This window comes from Carassius auratus, chromosome 28, assembly GCF_003368295.1.
Source record: "Carassius auratus strain Wakin chromosome 28, ASM336829v1, whole genome shotgun sequence".
Classification (NCBI taxonomy): Eukaryota; Metazoa; Chordata; class Actinopteri; order Cypriniformes; family Cyprinidae; genus Carassius; species Carassius auratus.
Genome location: NC_039270.1, coordinates 12,875,298 through 12,892,314, shown reverse-complemented (window position 1 = coordinate 12,892,314; position 17,017 = coordinate 12,875,298). Strand labels below are relative to the sequence as shown.

Here is a 17,017-nt window from a genome sequence, read left to right as displayed (position 1 = left end):
AATAATAATTCCTTACATTTATATAGCGCTTTTCTAGGCACTCAAAGCTCTTTACATAGTCAGGGGGTATCTCCTCATCCACCACCAGTGTGCAGCATCCACTTGGATGATGCGACGGCAGCCATAGTGCGCCAGAACGCCCACCACACACCAGCTTACTGGTGGAGAGGAGACCAAGAGTAATGAAGCCAATCAGCAGATATGGGGATTGTTAGGAGGCCATGATGGTCAGAGGCCAATGGGTGACTTTAGCCAGGATGCCGAGGTCACACCTCTACTCTTTTCGAAAGACGTCCTGGGATTTTTACTGACCACAGAGAGTCAGGACCTCGGTTTAACGTCTCATCCGAAGTACGTCAACTTATTCTACCATACTAGATTCTACCATTCTTGAGCATACTGATACTCTAATGAGAGTTAGTTGGCATGTAGTTGCAAAGTTTCTTATAGTTGATTGATTAAGGGGACCATCAAAATAAAATGTAACCATATACAACACTCAACAGCTAACCACTCACAAGCTTTAGTAAGATACTGTGCAGATCTTAAACAATGTAAAGATATGATACACTCCATTATAATGAAAATGAAGTAGATTTAATATAGTGTTCATTGTGTTAGAAATAATCATACTCTTAAACGTATAACCGCAAATATGCAAGTATTATGATACATTCTAATTGTTGTTATGATTATTCATGAGTTGATATATTATGCAGTTTTTTTTAAAAATTGTATATATAATGCATTATGCATTCATTACAATGACTTAAGAATAAACTTATAATATATTATAAATTCAGGCTTCATAGAAAATGTTACCAAAATATTTTTTATGCCCAGACTGTAAAAATGTTTTGCTTAAAGGTCTGTGGCTTTGTGTTGTCAAGTGAAATCAAGTATCACCAACAGAATCAGAATAACTAGCCTGGAAGTTGTTTTTGCAAGGTAACTGTATCAGTGCAGGAAGGCATATCTAAGAGCAGGCTCTAATATTGGCAGCAATGATCTTACTAAACAGATCCGTCCCATGCATCATTTTTTGTCCAGAATTATTGGTATTCATAAACACAATCAGTTCATATTTTTAATGAAATATTATTTAAAAAAAAAAAAAAAATCAACATATATACTGACTAAGGTTTTGACCTATTGAGGCAATTTTGAATTAAAGAGTACATATTGCAATAATTGTTATATAAGTAGGATTAATTTCAGTACTATTGCATACATCTTATTTGTGATAATTATTTATATTAATGCTCTATCAATCAAAAGTTTGGACACTCTTTCTTTTAGTATTTTCCTAAAAATTTCTGAATAATAGTAAAGTCATTCATCAATGAAATAACACAAATAGAAGTGAGAATTATACAAAAAAAGGAGCATAAATTAAAAAAGTTCTATATTTCATCAACCTTCAAAATAGGCACATTTTATATCTAGTTTATACTATAAACCTTCTAAGTAAAAGAATCAGTGTTACGTATGTACTAATAAAGCATTATTAATATTTTAAATTAGTTATTGTTTTATATTTTCAGTCTTCATTTTACTATTAGTGTTTTATTTATTTTTTTCTATGTAGCTTTTCAGTTTTAGTCATTTTTGTACTTACAAATTAATTATTTATCTTAGTTAGCTGCCAAAGCAATATTTCATTTTAGTTCCCCCCCTAATATTTATATTTTATTTTCTTACAATTACTGAAGCCTATAGGTCAAAATGTTTTAAAGATCATGAGAAACAATATATGTATATAATTTTTCATAACACAGGTATACTAGGGTCCTTTGACATCGGTGGGCTAATAAACACCCTGTGAGAGGTCAGTGGGCCGTCACTGTGCGTCTGACGCCCATGACCCTGAAGGTGGTGTTGGCGATCTTCTCATACAGCAAGAACATCAGTGCGGCAGTGAGGACCGTCTGAAGCAGCTTCGCCTCCAGGCCTTTAAACAATCCCAGCATGCCCCACTTCCTGCAACAAATCATTCAACAAACATAGTTTGAGCGGAAAACAGAAACCAATGAATCACTTGGCAATAACTTGCATGACAGCTACTAAAAATGAACTGCAACATGAAATATATTTGCACTACACAGGCAAAATCAGGTCAGGTGACGTGTGTTATTCTACCTGACTCTGTTGATCAGCAGATACATGACAGATCTCAGGCTGTTCAGGAGTTTGGACTGACCTGCAGGCTGCCCATGCTGTCCGAACTGAACACAAATGAGAACGACAGATAAAATAGACAATACTGCCATTACACACACAAAGTGTGGTTCTCTGGTTTCATACTTCACAGCAGATCTGAACTAATGGATGCAGATGCAAATAATAAAACTGACGTAACCATATAACCATGCATAGTTTAGAGAGCGAGAAACCAACCCTTAAGAAGTGAGAGAAAAACTCTTCCCTTACTTATCTATTGTTGTTGACATCAGTGGTCACGTGTCCAATCTGTTTAGTTTTTAACTGCAAATTCATCGGTGATCTATCAGTTTATTCAAACTTCAGACTTCTTCAAATGAACACTTCAAACAGGTCAGACTTTCTCAAGCCAACTTTAAAGTTTAAAACCAACTTTACTTGTCTAGTTTATTCCTGTGATCCAAACGTTTCAGCATTGTTTCTTCAGTCTTCATTGTCACATGATCCTCATACGATAATTTGCTGATCAAGAAACATTACTTGTTATTATTATTGATGTTGAGAACAGTTGCTCTGCTTAATTTTTTGGGGGGAGGGGGATATGTGATAAAGAATGTTTGATTAACAGCAATTGTAACAGTGTAGATCTAATGCATTTTTGCAGAGCATTATTTTAGTTTCTTACTGGCCGCAAACATTTGAACAGTTATATAGAAGTTCCTTTTAAATAAAGTCGGTAGCACTTTATTTTACAGTCCTGTTCCTCGTGTACATACTATGTACTTATTATAGTAATAACAATAACTATGTAATAACTAGGTACTAACCCTGAACCTACCCCTAAACCTAACCCTACCCCATGTAGTTACCTTGTATTACCAGAACTTTCTTAGATAAATACACTGTATTTATTTCAAAATTTCTTTCTTGCCGACCCCAGACTTTTTATACAGACCTGCAACAAAATCAGTTGAGAACCAATAATCCAGTATGCATGATATGAGTAAATCTAAACTCAATGTCTTCTGGTCTTACCCGCAGAACAGACTGAACTGTCTGTAGAGGGTACGTTATGGTGGTCGCAACAGCCTTGGCAATGGCTCCAATCAGAAACACCTCCACTGAGGAGAGCTATAAACAATCAGAGATATAGTGGAATAAATAGTCAAGTTAAACTCTGAAGGAGTCTTTCCTCTATAACGCTCATTCAATCACGTAAATTGTGCATTTACATGTTTACATTCCGTCTCTGTTATCACAAAACCCATAATATGATGACAGAATGTAGGTTTTCTGGGTAAATAAACTTAAATAGATCAATCAACACACTGAAATCTTCAATGGACTGTGACATCATTCACGGTTACCAAGGAGTTACATAACCATATTTCTATGCTGCTATGGTAACGATGCACGTCTACAGCTGCACGTGGGGTCGTGTAATCGACAGATGCTTGCACATGAATACAAGCATCTAAATGAGCGGATCGTCATCTGCGTGTGTTTTAACATCAGAAATGATGTAGTTACTGTTTCCCAGGCAACAGAGATCTTGTGAATAGCCTGGTCTGTTTATTTCTGCTGCTGCTCTGACCTCTCTGTGGACGCCCCTCATCAGCTGCCTCTTCAGACCCTCGTAGAGCATGAACTGCACGGCTGGATTGAGCACCAGCAGCAGGGAGGGAAACGTCCCGTTCCATAACGCACCCACTCCCTCCTGCTGCATGATCTGTACAAACGCATCTGAAGAGAGACGGATCCATCTGTCATCACTGGACACACATCTGAATTAAAGACCATGTATGATGTCTTTTGAAATTACCCATAATTCCGTTGTAGTGCGTGGGCTGTATGTCTTCGTTTCTGAATCTCGCCCCCTGCAGTTTCAGTCTGGTATTGACCACCCAGAGCGGAGTGGTCACAAGAACATTTACTACACCTAAAAGAAGACAGAAAGGTTTTGTACATATTAAGATATTTTGAAGAATGTAGTTGCTGGTAACCATTGGAAAACAGCATTGCGCCAGATTTCGTCCGCACGGCCGAAAAAAAGAAAGAAAAGAAAAAACCTTAACCCCACTCCCACTGACTTGAAGCAAAGCGGCCGGCTTGTTACACAGCCACAGTTCAAGTTGATGGGTGGCCAGTTCTTCCCCTCATATTTCCCCGTTTCAACAACAGAGGTTATCTGTCAGCAGAGTCAGGGGTGTTGGCACAGGTTCCCGGTGTAGCCCAGTGTTTGTTTTTTTAGAAGGGAATACAGTGAGGAAAAAAAAAAAAAAAACGTGTGCAAGCAGTGTCGCCACAAAGCTTCCTTCACACTCCTCTCACAAATTCAGTAAACAGTAGGCTTAAGTTTTAGTGTTGCCTAACACACAAAAAATATAAAAATCAAACGAATCGCATGAATTCATTAATAAGAGAGCCCCACATGCTGCACCTTCATTACAGACAAGATGGCGCCATTGTACCACAAATGAGCGCACCGGCCAAACTAGCAGCTCTAAGCAGTTCTCTGGTCTGTGTGGGCATGCTCACGAATCATGTACAGTCGTTTTTTTTTCAGCTCCTGAATGGATGATTCACACAGTAACGAAGGGCTTCAGACTTCAGTTTGTGAAAGACTCTACATTTCAACTAAGTCCTCTCTTCTCAAACGGAAGAGAGCTCTGCTCACACTCTGAAAGATGAAATCCCTCCTCCAGAAAGGGGTTGGGTCGAGTGTCCCCACACTTGAGCAGACTCTCCTTATTTCCTAGTTCTGAAGAATGACGGTTCTCTCCATCTTACTCTGGATCTCAGTGTTGAACAAACGTTTGAGGAAATACAATTTCAGAATGTTAACACATGGCTCTCTCTCATGTTCAGGAACCCAAGATTCACGTCAATCGATTTAAAAAGATGCTTTTTTCCATATAAGCATTTATCCTCCACACAGGAAATAATTTTCAATAATTTCGCAAACCAAGGCGCGTGATACGATTTCACAGTTCTCCCGCTCGGGCTCGCTCAAGCTTAGGATGATCTGTCTGTGTGCGTGAGAAGGCTTGCTCTCACTACGGGACAACGACACCCCTCCTTGGTGTGGACACATGAGAGGGCAAACTTAAACACATTGGGCCAAACGCGTGTTCTCTGAAACAAAGAGTGGACAGATCCACACAATAATACCAGTTTCAACACAAAATACATGAGTCATGACTAAACATCCGAAGGCAAGTTAAAAGAAAGAATACAACGTTACAGTCCATAACCGGTCTCATGTAATCGCTCAATCAGTGTTTCAGCCGTGTAAAGACGCCGATATAAATAATGTATATTTTCATATATTTCACGTTAGGTGAAATTTAAAAAGAAAGAAACCTATTCGGCGACCATAAACTCATTAGTCAGCTAGAAAAATAAATGGTAGAGGGGGGCAAAATATTAGCCTGGTAATACCAGACTCTGCTACTTCACTTTGCTTCGTAGACAGAGTCTGGAATGGCATAATAGAGAAGTGTTTTCTCTCTCGCTAGGGGGCGCTTGTCTGAAGTTTAAAATCATTGGTTACCCGTAAGCCAATCAGATACGTTTAGTTATGACGTATGTTATGCGCCTGTACAGCCGCATCGAAGCACAGACATCACGCATCGAACTCAAATCTATGATTGAACTTCCACTGTAAACCTGTTGTAAACATTTGATGATGCGAGCGAAATACCGGAGTGAACATGGCTGTAAACGACTTTTGCAGTTTGAAAAAGAGTTGAATGTTCTCCATGACAGAGCGAATTGCTTCCCGTGTCTCGTTTCCCATTTCCGCGGTCGTTTCGGTTTTCGATTTCTCTAACCTACAATGTAAAACTCGCCGCTAAGCATCTATGTCACGGTCAGCCCGCCCTCTGTTCGTTGATTGGCCCGGCTGTTTCCAGACCGGTGGCAAACAGAAAGCTCTGACGCTGTATCAGACTGAGTACAGAAGCCAAATGAAATTGAGCGGAAGTAGGAAGTCTGACGTAGTCAGGCTAGCAAAATATATATTTTACAGAATTAGTTGAGAGATTTTTTTTCCTTGAGAAAATTTGACATGTGTAACTTATATCAAAAATAATAAATATTGAATCGAATCCAATCGCAAGCTTGTGAATGAGAATCGACTTATGAAATTTGTGTCAAAACCCAGCCCTAGTACCCAAATGATTAACAAAAAAATGTAATAATAATAATAAATAAAAAATTAAAATCATACAGGTCTCTGTGTAAGTTAGCAATTATTTAATAATTCACAATATTAATTTTCGAAAGGAAGGAAGATTTTTTTATGTTTTTTTAAAGAAGTTGCTTAAGCTCAACAAGGCTTTATCTATTTGATCAAAAATACAGGGGGAAAAAATGATTTTGTGAAATATTGCAATTTAAAATAACTTCAGTGTCACGTGATCCTTCAAAAATAGTTCTAATATGCTGATTACTAATCAGTGTTGAAAACAGTTGTGCGGTTTAATATTTTTTTTGTGTTTATTCAAAATAGAAAATTAATACTTTTATTCAATAAGGATGTGTTAAATTAATAAAAAGTGATATTAAAGACTTATATTGTTAGAAAATATTTATTTTGAATAAACAAAATTCTTTTTTAACTTTTTATTCAAAGAAAAAATTAATCGCAGGTTCCAAAAAAAACATCAAGTAACATGACAGTTTTAACACTGATAACATATTAGAGTGATTTCTGAAGGATTATGTGACACTGAAGACTGGAGTAATGCTGCTGAACATTCAGTGCTTCGTCACAGAAATAAATCATTATTTATTTAAGTATATTAAAATAAGTAACCAATTTTACAAATTGCAATAATATTCCACAATATTACTGTTCTTCTGTATTTCTGATCAAATAAATACAGCCTTGATGAGCATGAAGACACCATTAAAAAACATTACAAATCTTACTGATCCCAAATTTTGAACAGAAGTGTATGACGGAAAGTATTGCATTTCTTGATCACGTCACGTTTTTGAAGAAAAGCAAACCTGCAGCAATGCCAAAAAGGAGGTCTCGTCCTGGTGTTGACCTCTGACCTTGCAGCCAGGTGGCCTTCAGACTATGGAAACAATAGAAGTAGACGAAGTTTGAGCAGCAAAGGCTGCAGATCACTGGAAACCAGCCTCTATATGGAGCTAACCTGGAGAGAGAGAGAGAGAGAGAGAGAGAGAGAGAGAGAGAGAGTAAAAAAAGAGGGTAACACTTACAACCTGAAATGAAAAAGATAATGACACAAACCAAATAGATGCATGTGAAATAACTTACAGACCCTCCTCCTTGATGATCTCAGACAGAATGGCTGGGGTAGATTTGGCTTTCCGCTTGTCATCGACTGCACAGAAACAGAAAGAAATGTGGGCACGTATTATAAAACACTAACAAAAGTCAAGTCAGCAGGAAAATTTACTTATGTGCTTCCCTTTTTACCTTGCAGCCTGAGCCGGGCTGTGTCAAGAGGAAAGAAAACAGTCATTGCTGTTACACTGCCCTACAAACAAACCAATAAATCAATCACTTCAAATAAAATTACAACAGATCAACAATAAATCATTCTAATACACTCAAGGGATTATCATTAGGATAGATAGATAAATAGATAGATAGATAGATAGATAGATAGATATACTGTAGACCACACTATATAATATAAAATATAACATTATATTACAATAAAATAATATTAATTATATTATATTTAGTATTATAGCATAATAACATAACAGGCCAATTTTTTTCTAACAACAGAAGATGTTACTTTATTCATATTAATTTAAAAATATGATCTGAAACAAAACATCTTGCCTATTACTATATAAACACTACTATATATCCCAATGATAACAATATGAATTTTCGTCGTATATAACAACGCTGAGTTTAAAAGGTACAAAGCCAAAAGGTACCTTTAAAAGGTACCAAATTTTATCTGATTTCTTCTTGATTTGTTTTTAATGTTGTCACGCAGAGGGTAGACGTCAGGAAAGTATATAAATGTGCGTGCATGTGTCATTATTCAGAAGCTGTAAATGTGTAAATCATGTAAAACCCGTGCAGTTGAGAAGAAAAGTTGTTTTTACCATCGCACCGGCGACTGCATGCACGAGACTCTCGTATGAAAACACATCCATGAGTTTCAGATCTTTAGAGCCCATCCCTGAAAAATGTTAGCTGCGATTGCAGGGTGACTTTCTTTATTTTATTTAGCTAAAAAGCAAAGAGTCTACTGAGTTCTGATTTGAGAGGAATACAGACTCAGAGCTCCAGAGAAGAGATTTCCCTGTCAACGTCCACTTCCGGCTCCGATTTAGCCAATGGAAACGATTGTAGAAATTTCCTCGAAGATGATTGGAGAAAAGTTGCATTTGACCCCGAGGTCTGTAGCCAATCAGAAACGTTAACCGCTCCCACAGCTTTGAATAAAGGGGAAGTGTAAGCGAAAATGTACTGTTTATTTACGCTGATTGGACATTTCTACTTCTGTTTCTAAGCAAATTATAAGTTTTAAAGACTTTTATTGGCCATATATATTATAAGTTCAATGAGTCGATATTTACAGTGTTGACACTTGTTAATTCATTCAATTCACTCTGCAATTCACTCTGGCATGCTGGATATCAGCTTCTGGGCCAAATCCTGAATAATGGCAATCCATTCTTCTCAGAGTTGATCACAATTCATGGGCTTCTGCTTGTCCACTTACTTTTGAGGACTAATCACAGTTTCTCTGAGATCTGGGTGAGTTGTCTGGCCACGGATCCAAAATTTTAATGTACTGATCTTCAAGACACTTCATCACTCTTGCTTTGTGACATGGTGCTCCTTCATGCTGGAAAATGCATGGATCAACACCAAATTGCTCATGGAAGAAGGACGTTTTGATACCATTCTTTATTCATGGCAGTGTTTTGGGGCAGAATTATGAGAGTCCACTCCCTTGGTTGAAAAGCAACCCCACACATGGATGGTCTCAGGATGCTTCACTGTTGGCACGTCACAGTACGTGAGAATAATTGTACACCTGTTCTGTTCTTCCCACTTCTGCTGTCCAATCCTTGTACTTTCTGTAGAATTTCGGTCTGTCTTTGACATTTGTCTTGGAGAGAAGTGGCTTCTTTGCTTAACTTCCTGACACCAGGCCATTGTCCAAAAGTCTTGGCCTCACCGTGTGTGCAGATGCTCTCACACCAACCTGCTGTTGTTACTGAGCAAGCTCTGCACTGCTGGAGACACGATTCTGTAGATGAGTCCTCAGCAGGATATGGTCCGAATGCTTGCTGGACACTGGGACGTTCTGAAGACTTCAATGCAGTCGAACCTCTCTCCTTGAAGTTCTTGATGGTCCAGAAAATGGATCTTTCAGGTGTACTATTCATTGTAGCAATTTCCTTTCATGTGAGGCCATTTTGATGCCAAGCGATGATGGCTGCACGTGTTTCTTTGGAGGCAACCATTGCTAACAATAACACAATAATTGGAAGAGCTTCATCCCTCCATCAGTCTGTGCTTACAATCTAATTAGTATGATAGTGATTAACCTGACTAGCACTCATTCACACTTTCACATGTGCTGCTGATATGATTAGTCAATTAATGTTATCAGGTCATTTTTTGTCTGGATCAAAAAACTGTGAAATTAGGCCATGCCCACACTTACACGGGTACGTCACACACACACTAAAAATGGATTCATTATCATTTTTTATTTTATTTTTAGGGCTGTGCTTATAGGGATATTTATGTTTGATTAGTATTATTAAATATTATACACATGCATAGCTTTGAATTGGATTTGAATGAAAACACATTTTGAAAATAGCAACAGATGGCAATCAGAGATAACACTGTTTGAAGGTTTGTTGTTTTTTTCTTGACTTGCAAACTCACAGGTGTTATCTCAGTATGCACTTCCTGACAACAAGTCACACATCACTTCCTGACGCACCACAAGATGAAATACTTAACACAGTCATATAAAAACCTTCAAATAGAGAAGGACTGTTTGGCATTCAACTTCTTATGTGAACATTTTTAAATGTCTCCATTTCTGTAACTATATTTCAATAAGCAGGAATCAGTTTTGAGCAATATTCATTAAAAAAAGCAAAACCTTTTTTTTTAATTCAGTTGAAAATTATGTCTATTTTCTCTAATATATATGTACACACACACACACACAAACACACACACACACACACACACACACACACACACACACACACATATATATATATATATATATATATATATATATATATATATATATATATAAAGCTCATGCCACTCACGTTTGCTCAGTATACCTGAGAAATGTGCCAGATAACAGTGGAAGAGTCCAACTTGATGAAATCCTAAAGAGCTGTGAGCAGCCCTTAGCTTACCAACCCTTTAATCTGAAAGATGTTTAGTTATTTTCTTATCATCTAAATGCCTGCTAGAAGACAGATAGAAGCCTTTTCATTGGACTTGTGCAACCCTTAAAGACACTGGTTAAACAGGATTCTCAGTCATTCACAGTAGTGAAGGAACTCACATTCAAGAACTCTACACTCTGTCTGGGGATCCAGAATCAGAAGTATATCAACTCTTACCACTGTGAGTATACTTTCAGTTGTACATATTAAAGATGGGAGGTGAGTCTCAAATACTGAGCTCAAATATTTCATGTACTTTATATATATATATAATACAGAGCAATGACTTCAGAAGAGATGCTGTGGGACAGTCTGAAGGCTGAAATAGAGAAAGAAGCTTTTGAACTGGACTCTTCACTGGGTTGTGAGTTACCGATTCATATACTAACTGTATCATGTCTGAATCAATTCATTCAAAGCAAATCATTCTAAAAAGTATTTTATAAAAGACACACATTTTCACTAACAGTTAATATTAATATTAACATATTCCATAGCTGAAATCGATGAACTCTATGAAAACGTAAGAGCAAACTCAAAATCACCAACTTTGTATGGTAAGTCAAATAAATTGTGAGATTTCTATTCATTCATTATGTTTATTAGTAGTAGTATGTTATTATCATTAAAAAATGATCTGGCTTTATCTGGTTTAGATATTCAAGACTTAAAAGCGATTCCAAAATCCCCCTCCTTGAAAGGTAAGTGTGATGGTAATTACCACTGGTAATAAATATAAATAAATCAATGTAAACAGCTTCAGTGGGTCTATTGTCTGCTAGTGCTTCAGCTGTGTTTGAGTCTAGAGAAGCAGACAATGGCCACTGCACATGAAATCACTCCGATCTGAGCTGTACATACTAAACACAAACGCCAAGAGAACGAAAACAAGATAAAGAGCCAAACTCATCAGATCAGAATACCAAGAATGCTCAGAACCGATACTAACATGATAGGTAAAAATTGATAGCCTGAATGCACTGTAAATGCATACATTTAATTTAATTTTAGGGTATTTCAAAGTCATATGTGCTTTTCCAAACAGTTTTGGGCATAAATACATAGGATCTGCAGTACAGGCAAAAGCTGACACAACTCTTTTTGAGCAAACCCAAAGATTGAAGAATGGCATACTGTAAGAGAGTTTTGTGTATTAGTACAGTATAAAAGTCATTAGCTCATCACTACACTAGTGACTGGTGGAGTTTGGTTAGAATGATAGAATGCTTCTAGTTTAGAAAGTAGTGAATCTGTTCGCTTCGGTTTGGACCAGGATTCACATTCTCTCATAGTAGCCCATATTCAATTGGATTATGTGCTTACTACTCAACCAGTAAGTTTCCAGTCCTTCAACTTCTGCCATTTAAAGCAAGTACAATAATAGTTGGGTTCAGAGATAGTTTTATCATGGAATGAAATCAGTAGAAAACAATGTGAATTACACTAGTGTGACCAATGAAGATGTCAGTCAGTATTCTGGAGAAGGTGACCTAGTGGTGGGAACTGTCATCCCTTATATCACATCATACCCTTGTCATTAAATCATGAATTATAACTTCATGTAGTTCCAAAACTGTATCCCATTGACTTCAATAGTATAGGCAAACCTGTTAGACTTACAGTCTTCCATGGGACACACCCCAAAATAATAATAAAAAAAAAATAAATAAAAAAAATATATATATATATATAAAATATATATAATAAAATATATATATAAGAAAAAATTCTAAATACATGATGGTGAGTATTTTTTTTTTAAACATTTTTGGGTGATTTATCCCTTAATATCTTCTGCTAGTTTAAAATTTCAACATATACCATACTATGGCAATGATCTTTTTCCAGCTGAGGCTGAGGCTGAAGCAGAGGAGCTGCGCATCATGTTACTGGGGGCGAGAGGGTCTGGAAAAAGCTCCACCGGAAACACCATCCTCAGATGCAGTGTCTTCAACACGGATATGCAGCTGAGCAGAGTCACACAGTTCTGTGAAAGAGCATCTGGAAACATCAACGGTCGACCTGTGGCCATAATCGACACGCCGGGACTGAACAAGATCAATCGAAAGGAGAAGGATGTCACCAGGGAGATCATGAAATCTGTCTCTCTCTATAAACCAGGACCACACGTGTTTCTGCTGGTTCAGCCGGTGGGAAACTTAACCAATGAGGACAAGAACATGCATAAAATAATCCAGAACATGTTTGGGAAGAACGTTTGGGATTACACGGTTGTTCTGTTCACACACGGAGATCGCCTAGAGGGGAAAATGCCAAATGATGTGATTGCCAGCTCAGACAAAGACCTCAGAGACTTTATCCGCACCTGCAGTGGGGGATTTGTGTTCTTCAATAACAAGAACACGGGAAACTTTGAGCAAGTGACCAAACTTCTGGAGAAGATCGATACCTTGGTGGCCATCAATGGCAGAAGCTGCTACACAACGTCATTTTACCCAAACTCAGAGCGAAGGATACGTGAAAAACAAGAGAAGATTCTGGAGGAGAGGCAGGAAGAGATTGCACGGAAGGAGAGAGAGCTGGAGGAGAATTATTATGAAGATAAGGAGGAGTTAGAGAGGAAAAAGCGTGAGCTCTGGAGAGAGGAAGAAGACGATGCACGGAGACTAGCTGAGAGTCCATCAAGACGCATGACTCTGAAAGCAGGTCTTACCAGAGCCCCTTTATCTGTAACAAAATCACAGACCATTCTTTAATCAAACCATTTTATGAGCCATTCAGGAACTTTTCTCTTGGAGTGATGGTGATGATCTATGTTCAGGTTTTACTTTGTGGCTGTTTATTGTTGTTGTTACTATTTTAATTAAGTAGCTCATTAACTGTGTAGGTAATAGCCTAATTATTTCTTGTCAACAAAATAACCTACTGTCTATAAAATGTATACTTTCAACTTACCACAGAAGTTTAATTTAACAATATACCACCAATGTTCCCATGATACTCTTATGGAATATTCTTAATTATAAAACAATTCAATTGTCATTCACCTCTAATGCTATGAAATTATGAATAGCTTACTACTGTAATCAGTTTGCTGTAATTCTGTTGTCCGCAAATTTTAATGCTGCCCTGTTTTTTTTTAATGACAGTAAAACAATAAAAGTGTTCTCAGAGGACTATGAAATAGACTATTTTTCTAATCAGAAGTTTTAAGATAATCTAATCTGCAAGACAAAGTATTTTCAACAAGAGGATGTGTCTGAGAAAAAAACGATAAACCCGACATTATACTTTCTTAACTAATTTTTAGTTCACTTACTCTAACAAACATTTACTATAAGAAAAAGCTTAAGAGAAATAGCTTTATTACAATTGTTTAATTGAACACCACAGTGTACAGCAATTTCATATCTTACTAATGTGAATAGGAATGTAATGGTATAGGTAACAACCAACAATGTTGGTAAAAAAAAAAAAAAAACACAGCTACAAAAAGTAGGCAATAACATTTTTTTTTTTTTTTTTTTTACAAATTATTTAATAGGGGTCAAATAAACAGACAATTGCACAAATTGGCCGATAGGAGGCAGTAAGATCCCTCTTTTTGTGCTGAACTTCAACTCGAAACTCTCAGTCAAAAGGAAATTTAGCTTTCCATGTCCCCATGATTTAGTGATTTATTAAAGATTGTTTTTAATTAAAATAAATCCAAATAATGTATTTATAAAAATGTTTAAAAAAACGTATTACAAGGATTACTACTACTACATTTACATTCAGTCATTAAGCAGACGCTTTTATCCAAAGCGACTTACAAATGAGGACAATGGAAGCAATCAGACCAACAAAAGAGCTTTATTTAGTGTACTACTACTAATACCAATAATAATAATAATAATTATGTTGTTAGGCAATAAATTGTACTCAGAGAGCCGAATCATCCATATATAACGAAATATAATGTTTTGTGTTATTAGAGATATCTGTGCACTATAAAGTATAATATTTAAATATGAATTAAATGAAACCATTTTTTTCCCTCTATCAAAACGAATGTACATGCTAATTACCATCAAGTACACACTTATCTAATCCTGTGGTAGAATTTCTACGCTGAGCGTTCCATCACAACCGCTGAGCATTCTAATTGGTCCACTTGTACCTACGAGAATACCGAGCAGCGAAGTGATTGGCTTAGTGGCTTCGCGGAAGTCACCTGTACGAGCCCATTGGCTGTCCGCAATGCCGTTCTTCAGAGTCCTAAAAACAGGCGGGTTTCCGGTTGAAGTTTACTGGATATCGGAAACGATTAGTGGAGTGCGGACCAGGATGGATCAAGCACTGTAAAGTAAGACAACTGTTAAACTTATTATTTTTAAGATACGCAGCCTCTGTAGCCTACATGCGCAGTCGTTTATTCGAATGCTTTCACAGTGTTTAATAATGCATTATAAGCTTGCTGGAGGTTGTATGTACTGTGTAGCTGGAAACAGCAAGCACATGGCATGCACAGTTTGCTTGTCAGGTAAAGTTACTTGCTAGGTGAGACAGCATGTTTTGGGGGGTTGTCAAACGTTTGACTGAAGGTTATAAGGGATACAGGTCACCTTGGCCACAGTGGGCACGGGAGGGGGCTTGTGGTCCTGATGCTGTGAAGGTGGGAGTGTTATGTAACATGCATCATGACATGGTGTTTTTATTCTTTTATTGCATGCATCTGTCATTAGGTGGGTTGGCATGTTATGACAGCTCTTAACATATGTTATTTACAGCCTTTTAAGTGTGTTATTTTGCCTTTGGGTTAAAAGCAGTATGGTATGGACATGGTAAAACCATGTTTTTTTTTTTTTTTGCACTTTTACGTTAATGCATTGTCCTACCATGTAAATATCACAGTGTATGAATAATGTAATCATACAGTACCAACCAAGGTGTGTATTTTTGTCTGACGAAGCCGATGGTTATAAAGATGCATTTGAACTATTTAACTGCATTCTAGCTTTATAAACAATTGTGTAATGTCCTGTTTTGCATTAACATGGGTGGTCTGCTAAGTCAGATGCTTTTTAATCTTGTTAGGGTTCAAGGTTCTGTTCTGTTCTGTTGAGATGTATTGCATGATACATGAGACTTACTGAATGCTCTTTCTGTCACATCAGCATTTTAACTGCAGAATGGAAACATGAATACAAGATATTCCACATTCACAGTAATAACACGGTTTATGACAATCAACAGGCATGTCTTGTGAGCTTGTGATTCAGAGTTACAACATAAAATGGGAGAAATGGAATTCAAACTTCTGCTTTATCTCACACAGGAGACTTTGAGATAAATCAGCTTCAGTTTGTAAAACTGACAGTCCTCGTGTATTTCTGTCTGCGTGTCTCTTATGTCTGTGTTCTTTTAGTCATTCTCACTTTCATGCTTATTGTCTTGCAGCACAGGTTTCAAAGGAATGTTTCACGTTTAAAACAAGTTTGATTTTATCAACAGCAGAAATGTGCAAGTTATACTTTTGAAAAGGACTTAATTCTTCCACACAAAAATATGCTTTGTTGTTTGCTAAATGGTCCTGTTCTACGTGGATAATAGTTTATTGACGTAATTCTACTGTGTGGATTTCTGTGTATGTTAACAGTCCTGTTCTGGTATCTTTGTGTGCCCCATGAGGGGTATGAGTAAAAATGATTTTCCGTGGCATGCTGTTGATCGAGCTTTCATTGAGCCTAGAACATTCCTCTGTACGACAAAAAACTTGTGTTTTAAAAAGAAAAAAACACAGGGCTTACCAAAAAGGGCCAAAGATTCCAGGCCTGTTGATACCCGTGTTGTTAAAATGTAACAAAATAAAATAATTAATAATCTGTAGGTAATTAAAATAGTTGACATAAAATATAACTTGAACTTAAATAACTTTAAGTTAGAAATGTTGCTTTTTCAGCTAACAGAAATAAAGAAATAAGTTGAAGTAATATATGTGTGTACGGTCTATATTTATTATGTTTAGCCTATATAAATACACACACATGCATGTATAAATTCAAGTAAATTCTGTTAGGTTTATATATAATATAAATTTGATATAATTATTTAGAATTTAAATTATATGAATATAAATTTATATGTGTAAATACATGTAATAATTTTCAAATTATATATTGCATCTTTTATGAACGTGCTTATGTAGATATAATAAATATAAACAATACACACAAATATGTAAACAAAAAACTTTTATTTTGGATGCGATTAATCATTTGGCTGCACTATTAACTCTGTATATAATATATAATAATAAATACAAAACCTAATAAAGTGACAAAAGCACATACAGACAATAGTAAAATGTGAAATTAAATTACAATGAAAATGGAAAAAATAAAAATAAAAGCTTATTCAAAATATTAATAAATGCTTTAAAAGTATGCTAAAATAACAGCATGGTTGATACTGA

General features: G+C 36.4%; 3 protein-coding genes across 5 annotated transcripts in view; 2 read left to right on the top strand and 1 right to left on the bottom strand.

Annotated features, from left to right (window-relative positions):
- Positions 1-460: 460 nt before the first annotated feature.
- On the bottom strand, positions 461-8,507 carry slc25a17 (solute carrier family 25 member 17). Its single transcript, XM_026207868.1, has 9 exons — positions 8,266-8,507; positions 7,616-7,676; positions 7,454-7,520; positions 7,177-7,328; positions 3,983-4,099; positions 3,755-3,903; positions 3,196-3,291; positions 2,140-2,225; positions 461-1,980 (listed from the first exon to the last, which is right to left on the bottom strand). Exons 1-9 carry the CDS (start codon positions 8,338-8,340, stop codon positions 1,830-1,832), a joined length of 954 nt encoding a protein of 317 aa, XP_026063653.1. The 5' UTR covers positions 8,341-8,507; the 3' UTR covers positions 461-1,829.
- A 2,102-nt stretch (positions 8,508-10,609) lies between these two features.
- On the top strand, positions 10,610-13,728 carry LOC113046827 (GTPase IMAP family member 4-like). Its single transcript, XM_026207867.1, has 5 exons — positions 10,610-10,780; positions 10,878-10,963; positions 11,097-11,156; positions 11,256-11,300; positions 12,448-13,728. Exons 2-5 carry the CDS (start codon positions 10,882-10,884, stop codon positions 13,314-13,316), a joined length of 1,056 nt encoding a protein of 351 aa, XP_026063652.1. The 5' UTR covers positions 10,610-10,780; positions 10,878-10,881; the 3' UTR covers positions 13,317-13,728.
- A 1,074-nt stretch (positions 13,729-14,802) lies between these two features.
- mrtfaa (myocardin related transcription factor Aa) overlaps positions 14,803-17,017 on the top strand; it is a 38,200-nt gene continuing 35,985 nt past the window's right edge. For all 3 annotated transcript variants that reach the window (XM_026207864.1, XM_026207865.1, XM_026207863.1), the window contains exon 1: positions 14,803-14,908. The gene's annotated coding sequence lies outside the window, so the exon portion shown is untranslated. The remainder of the gene's footprint in view (positions 14,909-17,017) is intronic.